The sequence below is a fragment of the Chionomys nivalis genome, chromosome 7, assembly GCF_950005125.1.
Source record: "Chionomys nivalis chromosome 7, mChiNiv1.1, whole genome shotgun sequence".
In the NCBI taxonomy this organism is placed as follows: Eukaryota; Metazoa; Chordata; class Mammalia; order Rodentia; family Cricetidae; genus Chionomys; species Chionomys nivalis.
This window is the reverse complement of record NC_080092.1, coordinates 15854751-15868703: the sequence shown is the minus strand read 5'-3', so window position 1 is coordinate 15868703 and position 13953 is coordinate 15854751. Positions and strand designations below refer to the sequence as shown.

The 13953-nt window shown below is 42.9% G+C and overlaps 1 protein-coding gene across 3 annotated transcripts in view; it reads right to left on the bottom strand.

Moving 5' to 3' along the window:
• The window catches only part of Ubtd2 (ubiquitin domain containing 2), a 59180-nt gene extending 47857 nt beyond the window's left edge, over positions 1-11323 (bottom strand). For all 3 annotated transcript variants that reach the window (XM_057776830.1, XM_057776829.1, XM_057776831.1), the window contains exon 1: positions 10914-11323. In XM_057776830.1, the coding sequence (XP_057632813.1) occupies positions 10914-10983 (70 nt within the window). In that variant the 5' untranslated portion in view covers positions 10984-11323. The remainder of the gene's footprint in view (positions 1-10913) is intronic.
• Positions 11324-13953: the final 2630 nt, after the last annotated feature.

Here is a 13953-nt window from a genome sequence, read left to right as displayed (position 1 = left end):
TCCAAGATCTTGTTCTGATTTTTAAAACTGACTCCAAAGAATGCAAGGGAACAGCAATAACAAAAGCCTCGCGAGAGCTCCTCAACATGGCCTGAAAGACTGTTTCTTTTTTTTTTTATTTTATTTTATTTTTTTTTGAGACAAGATCTTCCTATGTAGACCCGGCTCTACGGAACTCAGAGATCTGCCTGCCTCTGTCTCTCCAGGGCTGCAGTACAAAGTTCCACAAAGTCAAACTTCAAACAAAAAGCCACCATAAGGTGGGTAGCTTCTGCTTCAGACTCTGTGCAGACGCTGGAGTAAAGGCTTCTTTTACCTCTGCACATGTGAAACTTAGGGAACTTTGCGAACATGCTCCTGATTATAATGCCTTCTCATAACGTGGTACATAATTACCCACACATTTAAGGCTGTACAAGGGAGCACACTAACACAGTACTTGAGCATCTAAGTTCCATTAAAATGCCATCAAAAGCTCGGAGGCATCTGCTCAGTCTATGCTCGCACCAACACTGCAAGAAAACAAACAGTGCCCAGGGAAAACAAGATGCTGTATGACCTGCCACATATATTTCAACTGTTGAATACATCTCATAATGAGGGTGATCTAAACTTTATATGAAACGAAATCATTTCTTTTTACCTTTTGTAAATGAAGAATTTACTGACTATAAAACTAGAATAACAGGAAATTAAATGCTGAGCCTGACAATGAAATTTACGACTAATATGTTAACCGTGATATACATCTAAAAAGAAAGGGCCACTGTCAAAGAAATTGTTTTAATTTACTGATATTACCCAACATGCTAAAACCCCTGGGAGTTGGGAAGTCAAGTGATTCACCTTCGGTCATGAGAGGAAAGGGTAAGTGGATTTGTTCTCAGGGGCTTTCACTACACTAGATGGTTGGTCCTATTAAACAAAGCTCCTGTTCTAGAACCAACTAAGGTCTTTAAGGAACTATCACTTTCTTTCTAATACCATTATAAGAAATAAAGATGTGTACCATACAATGTACTAGAGCCTTAAAAACGAACTAAAAATTCTCTGTCAAGTGCAGCTTACGTTCTAAGAGAAGCAATATTCAAAAATAACTACAATAAATTATTTTTTTTTCCCAAGGAGTAGACGTAAGTACACCACTGTAAGTGGTGAATGAAACCTGTGAAGCTGATAAGAGATAAGGGCTCAGACTTGGTCAATAATGCAAATTATCCTAATGCTGAAGACAAGAGACAAAATGGGAAGAATGTGAATCCACTATAGCCTGAATACATTATAATCATCTTCTGTTAAAATCAGATCTATCTAACTTCAAGATTTTAATCATTAACAATATTAAAAAGCCAGGTGGTGGTGGCACACGCCTTTAATCCCAGCATTTGTGAGGCAGAAGTAGGCGAATCTCTGTGCATTCAAGGCCAGCCTGGTCTACAAGAGACAGGCCAGGACAGGCTCCAAAGCGAGAAACCCTTTATTAACAAAAGGTTAATAATCCTCTATCAAAATCAGATCTACCTAATTTCTACATTAAGGAAAATTACAGAGCCTAGAGCACAAGAAAATGAAAACCAGGGTCACAGACAATTCCAGACTATGGCCCATCTGTAAGATTATAAAAGATAATGCTACCAGACATAGTGGTGCACACCTTTAATCCTAGCACTCCAGAAGGCAGAGGTAGACAGGTCTTTTGTGAATTCAAGGCCAGTTTGGTCTACAAAGTGAGTTCCAGGGCAGCCAAGGACACAGAGAAATCCTGTCTAGATTCCAAAGGGGGTTAAAAAGAAGTCAAAGCCAGGGGGGGGGTGCTTCTAGATTTAAAAAAGACTGAAGAGAAAAATCATAGGCAATGCCTAAACACCAACAGTACCCAATTTTGAGAAACAAAAATTATATGTAAGTATTTGGATAGAAATTGAAGAGTCTAATTATGGACTAGAACTTGGAAAACACAAAAATAAATAGTTCCAAGTTTTAGGTGTGATCATAGTACCATAGCAGGAACTTTATTGTTCAGAGGTGCATGTTGGGAGTGCCATAATGTCTTGCTTACTTTCATACAGTTAAATGAAAAGGGGAAAATTGCAAGCCATACAAAAGAAATACAAAGAGATGAGGATGTAGTTCAGTTGGTAGAATGCTTGCCTAGCATGCTCACAGCCCTGGGTTTGAAACTCAGTACTGTATGAAACGTGGTGGTGCACCAACAGTCAGAAAAGAGACAGGAGTGTTAGAAGTCCAAGGTTATCTTCAATGACACATCAAGTCACAACCAGGCTGGGCAACAAGACCCCCATAGTCCCCAAAGAAATACAATTCATAATTTGTTTAATCTAGGTTGCAAGCAGGAAGTATTTGTTGAACTAGATACTGTCTTTTATAAAAATTTGACTGGAGACATGGCTCAGTCAGTAAACACATAAAGTTCAAGCGTGAAGCCCTGAGTTGGACTCACAAAAGCAGATAAGAAAACCAAAGGCAGCTGCACATGTCTATAATCCCAGCCTTGGGCAGGTGGAGACAGGAGGATCCCTTGGGCTTGCTGGCCAGCTAGTCTAGTCAAACCAGCTAACTCTAAGTTTAGCAACAGAGTTTCAAAAAATAAGTATTTATTTCTCCCCTTGCAAGCTCTGAACTCTATCCTAAAATGCCTTATTCTTTTCCTAGATCAGTCTCCTCTGCAAGAGAATATCATTCTGCCATTTCATGGAAAGCCCTTTAAAAACCAACTTTCTTTCCTTTTTTTTCTTTTTTTTTTTTAAAGAAAAAAAAAGACAGGGTCTCACTATGTAACCCTGGGTGGTCTCAAATTCTCAGAGATCTACTAGCCTCTACCTCATGAATGCTAGGATCAAAGGTATGTTCTATCACATCTGGCATTAAAAAAACAACTTCTTATACCACCTCTGTTTTGAAGCCTTCTCACCCTGCTTCCTGATATTCTTTGAACTTTCCTAACACTGTTTTCATTGCTGTGGAGATTTTAAAAACCTTAATTATTTAAATGAATGCCTCCTCCAGTAGCCATAAACTACTTGATTATTATTGAGATGGTTACACAGATAGTTTCATGTACACAGAGTCAGAATAATGGAGGCCTGCTATTTTACTTAAAACTTTCAGGAAAAGTCAGGAATGGTGGTAGCACATGCCTGTAAAGTTAGATATCAGCCTGGGCAGTGTACAATGTCTTTGCTGAAACAGAAGATTCTGAAAGAAGCATCGTAACTCTCCTAGGAAATAAAGTATCTACCCTAAGTGAAGGGCATACTCACAACTAAATAAACCAGACATAGCTATAAGCATGGGTGCTATTGTGAGCCATAGGCAGATCTGTGCCCAGGCAGATCTCTAGTTCAGTTTACAATAAACACATAGTCATCTATCCATCTGCCTGGGATGGTAAGCACTCAATCAGAAAAGGCCCAAATCATTCCATTATCATTCATTCACAGGTTGGAGCTATATTTCAGCTGGAAAATGCTTACTTCATATGCACAAGGCCTGTCATGAATCTCCAGCACCACAAAACAAAAATATCCCTGGGCCAAGTCATGAGGAAGTGTTTATAATAGGATTCCACACTCAAGTCTGGCTCATACAGTTAAATACTTTGGTTTCCTTATATGTCTAACTTAATAGAAATTCCATTTCTGAAAGCAGCTCGTATGGCTTGAATATGAAATGCCCCTATAGGCTTATGATCAATGCTTGGTCCCAGCTGGTGCTGCTATTTTGGGAGGTGGTGGAAACTTCAGGAGATGGGGCTAAGAGGCATGTGGCAATAGGTCACTCCTTCCCATTCCCCTCTCTGCTTCCTGTCTGCCATGAGGCAAACAGCTTCCTTTACACCCTCTCATTAGAGAAGCTGTTCACTCTCACCTCATACCCAAAGTAATGGAGCAGCCAACCGTCAAAATGAATCCTTCCTCCCCAAAGTTATGTCACACCAATGCAAAAGTAACTGATATGAGATCTATGATGTAAATTGTTTAAAAATTGTACACATGCAAAAATATGGTATTTTGTATTACAACACGAACGCAAATTCAGCAATATTTAGCCTCTCTCTGCTTAATGGCAATATATTTAAAAAACAAAACAAAACCTTGGGGCCAGCAAAATTAACTCAGTGGGAAAGGCTGTTTACCATTTGACACAAGTCTAAACAACCTGAGTTCATTTCACAGAACCCACATAAAGACAGAGAAAGCTGACTCTAAGAAGTTGTTCTCTGACCTCCACATCACCCCCCACACAATAATAAATAGATAGACAGACAGACAGATACATAGATGAATAACATGATTCTTGTCAAGTAGCTAATATAAGGATAACTCATGCTGACTGCTCTTGGCCAACACCTATGCACCTTTTAAGTACAACTGCATTAGAAATTGTCAACCTATGGTCTGTGAACTATCAGTCAATCTTAAGGACTTGGTGGTAGTACTGCCCAATAAGCAGAAACATGGCAAGGATAGTGAGGGGACAGCAAGAGGATTGGGTGTTTGATCATCAAACGAAGATCAAACCACACTGATGGTCTGTGGTAAGAAAAAAACAAAAAATGAATCACTAAACTGATCATGTCTAACTAATTTGACTATATTTTCCTTAACCTAAATCAACCCAACTCTTTCTTCAAGAATTCACACGGCCTAAAGCCAAAAGAGATAGCTAATTCATTAATGTAATGCAGAAGTTTATTACTAGTGATTAGTACTCAATAATCACTCTCATTAAATACTGCATGAGTAGAGTGCTTCCAGAACAAGCTATGAGAGCTTTGTACTGACAGCAGGAAAACCAAGATTCAACTAAAAGTCCCTCCATAAAGATCCATCCAAAAGAAAAAAGCAAGCCTAGACACAGTCAAAGTGAGGAACACATACACGCCTATCATTCCCAGTGGATCAGAACTTCTGTTAAGAGGTTCCTAAATTCAAAAGTAGACTAGAAAACCTGTTTGGCTGGGGTGGCTCAGTGGTAGGATGCTTGGTAGCCCTTCTATTTAATCCCTTTCATAACCTAAAATAAATTAAATTGAAAATAGACAGGCGGTGGTGGCACATGTTTTTAATCCCAGCACTGGGGAGGCAGAGGCAGGTGGATCTCTGTGAGTTTGAGTCCATCCTGGTCTACAAGAGCTAGTTCCAGGACAGGCTCTAAAGCTACAGAGAAACTCTGTCTCAGGAAAAAACAAAACAAAACAAAACAAAATAAACCCAAACCCCAAATAAATAAATACATAAACAAAAAATAAAAATAAAGACCCAAGCCTGACTTTTGGTAGAATTTTGCTAAATTGTCCAAGTTTGCCCCAACTTGCAATCTTGCCTCAGTCTTTCCAGTAGCCTGGAATATGAGCATGCTCCACTCTGTGTCTAACATGTTCTCAGGTAATCCCAATGCTGTTGGTCCAGAGATCAAACTTCTTGAGCAACAAGTATTAGAACATAAATTCTTCCCTGGGCAGACTTCCCTGCTGTGATATCAGTAAGTGGTTCAGTTAATACTTAATGGTAACTACACAGCAGTCAGATGACAGTGAGCCCTTCCCAGGAGTCCAGAGTAGCCCCCTACAAACTACTGATTCAGTCTCGCCATCATTTCCCATCCATTCTCCAAGTACTAGAATTATAGGTGTGCTACCATACCCAACTTCTGACCACTTAAACAGCTTCTCTTCTCAGCCCCATGCTGCGGAGATCACTCAGTTTCCCTGCTATTCCCTCACCACTTGCGGTTACTGGACAGTTACATTATCTGACTACATTGCATCACAGTTGTTTCATGTCTGTATATTGTACTTTCCTAAAAAGGGCTTTTGAAATATTCAAGAAAAAGATCATGATTCCTTTTTGAACCAATGCTTTTGTTGATCCCAGAAAACATAACCATCATCTCATCTCTTGATCAAGAAGCTGAAGTGGAACTGTAAAGATGGCTCAGTACTTAAGCTACATGGCAGCTTATATCTGCCTATTAACTCAAGTTCCAGGGATAATTTAGCCCCTTTCTAGCCTTCGCCAGAACCAGGCACACATGCAATGCATGCATATATATATATATATATATATACAGGCAAAACACTCAAACATATCAAGTAAAAATAGTATTTTTTAAAGAAGCTGAAGTGGAGCCAGGAGAGGATGACTTACGCTTCTCATCCAGTCAGTCAGGTTGTGCAGGAGGCTCTTCAGTTCAAGGTCAGCCTGGGCTACAAAACAAACCCTGTCTCAAAACAGCCAGTGCTGGAGACTAGTTCAGTGAGAGAGCTTACTCAGCATGAGCAAGGCAATAATGTACTGAGAGGAAAAAAGCTGAAGTGAGTTAGTCAAAGAACTGCACTGCTAATAGTCTTCCAGATCAAAGGGAGTAAGTCTGAGAGGGTTTTCTACTCCTAAGAAGGTAAACGTTTGCCGGGCAGTGGTTAGTGGCACGCCTTTAATCCCAGCACTTGGGAGGCAGAGGCAGGCGGATCTCTGAGTTCAATACCAGCCTGGTCTACAAGAGCTAGTTCCAGGACAGACAGGCTCCAAAGCTACAACAGAGAAACCCTGTCTCAAAAAAAAAAAAAAAAAAAAAATCCAACAAACAAAATAAAAAAGGTAAATGTTCCTTGATGGACTAATGAATTACTGCATACAGACCTATGTATTTATTCATAATCATGGGACAGATGTATAAGTATATTTAAAACTCAAAGTAGAAGCATTGGCAATGAAAGAATAAATCAGACTTTATTAAAATTACAGATATTTGTAGAAAAAAGCCACTATTCAGCAAATGAAAAAATTCAGCTACTGAATGGAAAAAATATTTGCACAGATGTATCTTACATAAATATCCCAGCATCACAGAGGCAAAGGACTTGAATAGACATATCCCCCAAAAATATGTAAATGGTCAACAAATACATAAAAAGATACTAAATAACAGAACTCATCAGGGAATACAAGCTACACCTCAAGGACATAGCACTTCACAAATTCAAGATTTGTGTTCTTTTTTAAAAAAATGGAAAATAAAAAGTGCTGATGAAGAGGGAGAGAAATTGCAGAAAGATTTCAGGTCGGAATGAAAAATAGTATGGCCTCCATAAAAAAGTCTGGCAGATCCTCAAAAAGATAAATAGGATTGTCATAATCCCCCCAATAGCTCCACTTCTTTAAAAAGGAAATAAAAATAGGTATTTATGCAATTTAAGTTCACAAATGCATTGTTTACATCAAAATATAGAAACTAAAATACAAACCAATAAATGGCTGGGTAAATAAAATGTGTACATATATACATATATTATTCAATTATTAAAAAGTATATATTCACACACACACACTCACACACCCCTGACACAAGATGAGCCCAGGAAAGAGAATGCTAAGTGAAATAAACCACAAAGGAAAGAGTATTATGAGATTCCATTTATATGAAACATCCCAAACAGGTGAAACCACAAAAATAATGTACACTGCAGTGGCATTTCATTTGTATTTTAATAAATAAAGCTTGCCTGAAGATCAGAAAAGTAAAAGAGCCACACTGGTCAGCCTTACAGACCAGGCTGTGGTGACATACACCTTTAATCCCAGTAGCCACACTAGCTTGCTGTAGAAATCAGGTGGTAGTGGTGCATGCTCTTAATCCCAAAATTAGAGAGGATTGTAAGGAGGAGACAGTTCTCAGTCTCAAGTCTGATCCTGAGGTTTCCTGGAGGAAAAATCACAATTTTTGGACTGAGGTCGAGGTAAGAGCCAGTGGCTGGCTGCTTTCCTTTTCTGGTCTTCAGGTTGAACCCCCATTTCTGTCTGAGTTTTTATTAATTGTGCTTCATGTACAATATTTACATTATTAATGGTTATCAGAAATTGAAAAAAGAGGGACATACTACCTTAAGAAAAAATGTAGATGTGGATAGTGATAAAAGCTATATAACAATGCAAACAGTACTCAAAATGCCAAGTGTGATGGCGCACACCTTTATTCCCAGTACTCAGGAGGCAGAGGCAGGAGGATCTCTTTGAGTTTGAACACAGCCTGGTCTACAGAGTGAGTTCCTGGATAGCCAGAGAACCTTATCTTGAAAACCCTAAATGAATGAATGAATGAATGGTCAATAACACCTCTTCAGTGCTATACTATAAGGTAATTATCTTAAATAAAACAAAAAAGGTGAAATAGAGGCTCTTTAATTTTACCCATGAATAAAGAGTTCTCACTGCTTTTATAAGTTATATGATGTCAAAGACATTATTTAGTTTCCTTGGGCTTCAATCTTCACCTTCAATATAGAGTTGACTGACATCCAACTCAAAGAATTGTGGACTCAATGCATCTATTAATCCCTTAGCACAGGGCTTATTACATAATAAACACCAGATAAATGGTAGATTTTATTATACCAAAGTCTTTGTTACTCATTGAGTAGGTGTCTGTAAGGCTGCTATAAATGGGTGTATGAAAGAACTCCATGACAATGCTGAGACATTCTGAAGTAATGACTAAAACAACACATGTCCAGCATTTGGCTGGCTTCTTCTGACCCTAGGAATCTGCAGGCACGAGGAACAGTTCTCTTTGCACATCACTGAAGAGCTCACTAAAGAGATGAACTAAAAAAACAAGCACACTTGCTGTCTTCAAATTAATTGCATTGATGGTCTCCATAAATAGTTATTTTAAAAAATCACAAAGAGGCCAGAATAAGGATTCTGAGTTTTATCCCTAGGACCAACATGGTGGAAGGAGAGAACCAGAAGTCTTGATGTCCACCATGTATGTGTGCAACACAGACACACAAACACACACAGACAGCCGGGCAGTGGTGGTGCACGCCTTTAATCCCAGCACTCAGGAGGGAGAGGTAGGCAGATCCCTGGAAGTTCGAGGCCAGCCTGGTCTACAAGAGCTAGTTCCAGGATAGGATCCAAAGCTACACAGAAAAACCAAAACACACACACACACACCCTTGTCTACAGGTCCTAAGTATGAAATCCAGCTTCACAATGTCATCATAAAAAAGCACAGAACCATAGAGAATATGCCATTAAAAAAGAAAGTCCCAACAATGGCAGACTAAAGGAGAATGAAAGCTACTAGATAATCTTGAATCCATAGAAGTTTTGTTTAAAATAAACAACAAAAAAGAACTGCTAACATGTAACCCTGCAACACACACCACAAGAACTTTTTGTTGTTTTTGGAGACAAGGTTTTGCTACGTAGCCCGGATTGGCCTGGACCGAACTTAAGAGGCTCCAGTCTCCCAAGTTTCTGGCTCCACAGTGGGCTCTCACCTCTAATGACAGGAATGGAGAATAAAGACTTCCAAAATTAAATTCCAGAAGAATTCTTTTGTCCCCGACAGACCCTTCTTCTTCCAGCTACATCAAAGCTATCCCATGCCCTCTCCCCAAAGAAAAAAGGAGGTACTCCCCTTTAAAAAACTTTTCTGTACAAAACCATAGCAGTTTATGGTCCAGAAAACTTAAGTCCTGAAAGAAACTGATACTATAGCTATCTAATTGGATGTCTCTGGTACTAATTATCTAAAGCTAGGATTGCATGCTTCTAAAAGCCCATGCTAGTAATGTGAGTGGATCCTAAATTGCACTGCCAAATGGGCTAAACTGGTTCAATCTGAGTACAGAAAAGAGAAATATTATAATTGTAACATATGTGAAAGTTAATTAAACTGAATGCTAGTAAGTTCTAGCATACTTAACTAGCACCACCTGACCACCAATCTGCCCTTTACCCAGTGTTTTTAATCACTCCCTTTATATGCTTTGGCTTTGTTGTCACAGAGGACCTCACCAAGTAAATGGCTGTGACATGAAATGTGCTACAAAGGAGCATTCCATGGTCTACTTTTTCAGGACGAAAACTGAATTCTCAAATTATTTGTCCAACATTTAGTGACAATGAATACGAAGAGATTTTAGTAAAGTGGCATAGCTAAACATCACGTAAACCGGGAAATCTCTAGGACAAAGATAGGTGCACAGGATTCAAGGGCAAAGCTTAAGCGACAGGGCAGGCCACCTGGTCCTAAGGTGTGGAAAGGTGTGACCCCGCCTATTCCCAAGCAACTCAACAACTTAAAAATAAGCACCCGACATGAAGGCGCCCAGTATCAGGTCCGTATCAAATCAAGTTCACTTTGGCATCCCCCGGTGGCTCTTTTCTTCAGCGTTCTAACTTCTACACATTCTGAATGGGCTCGGCACTTTTAAGGTCACTTAAAAGTAGAATTAATCTCGCTGTTCTACCCCTTTACAACTACTAAGAATGGAACCAAGAGACATCATGGTTACTATAACCGAGAAGCGCGACTCGCGCTGGAAAACTTTTACTCAAAACACTAATCTTATGCTGGGGTACTTTTATCCTGCACGTTTCCCTTTTACGTAAGACACATCGGAATTTGACTAGTGCGCCCCGACGGCATACTGGGCTAACGCCCCTGGCAGCAGCAAGAAGCCACGTTTTCCTTGGGCCGATCGTCTCCCCCTCCTCCTTAAAACACTGCCCATGGCCACTTGAGACTTCCCCAGCCCAGCTCCAGAAACTGGAACCAACCGGGGCAGCTGTCATCTGAAACCTGGGAAAGCTGAGCCCGGCCAACTCTGCCGACGCGGGAAGGGCCGGGGGTGCGGCGGGGCCCGTCGGGGGCACTCGGGGCGGCCGCCCCTCCCCGGCCCCGAGAGCCGCCATCCTGCCGCCGAGTATTTCTCCGGGCTGGAGAGCCCCTAGCCGGGCCTAGGCCCGTGGTCCCGCGTGGGGCCCGAAGCGCGTGGCGGGGCCGACGCGGAGCACGAACGACAAAGGGGCGCGGGGTCGGGACAGGTGGCCGCCGCCGCGAACAATGGGGGGCCGCGGCTGCCCCCTGGCGCCACCTACCTCCAGTGCCGTCCGAGTTCTCGTTGAGGCTGCCCGAGGAGTCGTGTTGGGCGCCCACGCACCCGCCCATGGGGCCGCGGCCGCCACCTCAGGGCGCTCGTCCCGGCCGCTGCCTCAGCCTGCTCCGGCGCCGCCGCCTCGGGCCAGGCGCCGCTTTCTCGCCGCCCAGCCTCCGCCCCCTCGCCGCTCCTCCCACCGCCTCGCCCGGCCCCTTCCTCCGCGCCCACCTCTACTACCTCAGCCCCCGGGCCGCCCGGTCCGCAGGCCCGGCCCGCGTGCCGCCTTCGGCTCCCGCTCGGCCCCGCCAGGCCGGGCTTGGCCCATCCCGGGTGGGCCGCAGTACCCACTCGCCTCTCGCCTCCCCGCGCCCACGAGTCTAGGCGAATCCCGCCGCCGCCGCCCGGCAGCCAGGCCCCATTACCCCCGCCCGCGGCGCCGCCCTCAGCCCGGCTCGGCCTGCGCTCGGCCGGCCCGCCTAGAACGGCCGCGAGGGGCGTGGCCGCACTCTGATTGGCTGCAGGCGCCGCGGGGGCGGGGCGTTCCGAGCGGAGCCGAGTGGAGCCGAGCGCCCGAGGTCGGGATGGTAGGGGGCGCGTGGAGGAGGGCCGGAAAGAAGGGGAGGAACCCAAGTGAGGACAAAGTGGCCCGCGCAGAGGTGGGGCTCCTTCTGGTGCGGCGGGTGGGAGAGGGTATCGAGAAGGAGTCGTGCGAGACTTGGGTTGTGAACGGACCGGGGCGTGATTAAAGGGGTCGGCCTGACAGCAAGTCCCTGCAACTCTCCTTGAATTTGTGGAGGTAGCGGGCTGGCCACCGAGCGTGGGTTTCCCTTGCCTCCCGGTCCGCAGCCCCTGCCATCACGGTACCCGCTTGGTAGAGATGTTCTGAGATTTGAGCAGGCCTGCTGTCCCGTGCCCGGAGCGAAGGGGCACGGATGTGTGTCTTTCCCACAAGCTTCATTTTACAGACAATATTACTTCTCTAGCTCCTGGCGTTAGACATCCTAAGTCGTCTTTTAGAACAAAGTGAAGTATTAATATTCTGCTTTTTATTAACTAGAATTTGGTACATCGACCACGCCCAAGATTCTTGGCGGTTACCATCCCAACCTAAGCCAAACTGTTAATGGCCCCTTTGGAGTTGTGCTTCTTGCTGTGGCGCCTTAACATTTTTATCGGCCTGCTTGGCTCTTTGAAAGCTTTTTTTTTTTTTTTTTTTTTTTTGGCCTAAGCTGTTTTAACTATGCTCCACTTTTATGCCAGACTTTCCTTTTATAAAACCCTGGGTCAGTTTTTGCTTAGCATTAAAAAAACTTTTAAGAGAAATACCTAAGAAAGAAACATTCTGCTTCTTGGGATTTGCATTTAAATATATTCTCGTGCACTGCTGGTGGGAGTGTAAATTGGTTCAATCTTTTTTGCAAAGGTTTGGCAATGCCAATCAGCAGCTTTAAAAATGTTCATACCATCTGAGTGGGGATTTTTCACATCTGGGAAATCTAGCTCACAGAAAGAGTCCAAAATAAGAAGATATGGGGCCTGGTTTTCATTTGATAGGCAGGCAAAAATTGTAAGGTTAAAAAAACAAACCCCTGAATTTATATAAAACCGTAAAACAGAAATGTCTCAGAAATAGAAGTCCACTATTTTGGACTTAACGCTGAAGAATTAGCTTTACCCTCATTGAGCACCAAAAAAAAAAAAAAAAAAAAGAAAGAAAGAAAAAAGGGAAAGAAAGAAAAGCTATAAAGCTGTATACAGTTAAATGTTGTCATGGATTTTCAAAGCTTTTCCACCAGGGCCTGTATCACAAAGCCATCTATCTGATCATTCCCTGCTGGATGTGATGTCGCCTTGTCAAACACTTGTCACTTTATCTCTTCCCGGAAGGAGAGCGGCTGCCTGAGTATTTGCGAAGAGATTGCTTTGTCCTGAATTTCACTCCCGACATTACAGCAACCACGATGTCTATTAAACAGATGGTAGGCACCCAAATGCCAAGGGCTTTCTGCTGAGCAGTGCACTGGCACCAGTGAGAGAGCAATCCTGTGGAAAGATTCTTAGCAATGCTTGCTCGCCATCCTACCTGCCTCTTAGAACAGAGACACATGTTTCCAGGAGCGGAGTCATGTAACCGCAACACGGCCCAGCTCCGCGATTAACTTCCTGGGTTGGGATCTGGCTTCCATTTTGTACTCTCTGTATGACTTTAACTTTCTTTTTTTTTTTTTTTTTTAAATATTTATTTATTATGTATACAATATTCTGTCTGTGTGTATGTCTGCAGGCCAGAAGAGGGCACCAGACCTCAATCCAGATGGTTGTGAGCCACCATGTGGTTGCCGGGAATTGAACTCAGGACCTTTGGAAGAGCAGGCAATGCTCTTAACCGCTGAGCCATCTCTCCAGCCCCGACTTTAACTTTCTGTAGAACCCAGATTTCTTGCCTCTAAAAATGGGCCAATAATAATGCTCCAGGCTCTGTAGGGACACTTTCTATAAACTCTTCTGTTTATTTCATATCTAACATCACCCATCTGAACTCATTGCCTGGCCCAATCCATCAAACACCTAAGAAACACATATATACATTTATATCTCTGTGGGTACATGATTCTCTGTAGATAGTGACTGGTATATATACTCTCACTGTGTAGCCTTGGCTGACCTCACATTCACAGAGATCTGCCTACCTTTGCCTCGAGTGCTGGGGTTAATGGACCATCATGCCCAACTGTGTATGTGTGTGTGTGCGAGCATGTGCTTACACACATATGTGTGTGTGAATGTCTGTGGAAACTAGGAAACAACTGGGTGTCATCCCTTAAGGACAGTCTGCCTTGGGTTTTGTGTGTGTGGGTACGTGTGTGAGTGCCTATAAGAGCCAGAGACTGATAGTGCGCTTTCCTCGATCTCTACCTTGAGGCCCAGTCTCAAAAAAAAAAAAAAAAAAAAAAAAAGCAATGGAGGGAATATATCAACCTCTTTCCTTCACATGCACAGACAAACAATGCACACAGGCATACACCCACACTAATAACTAC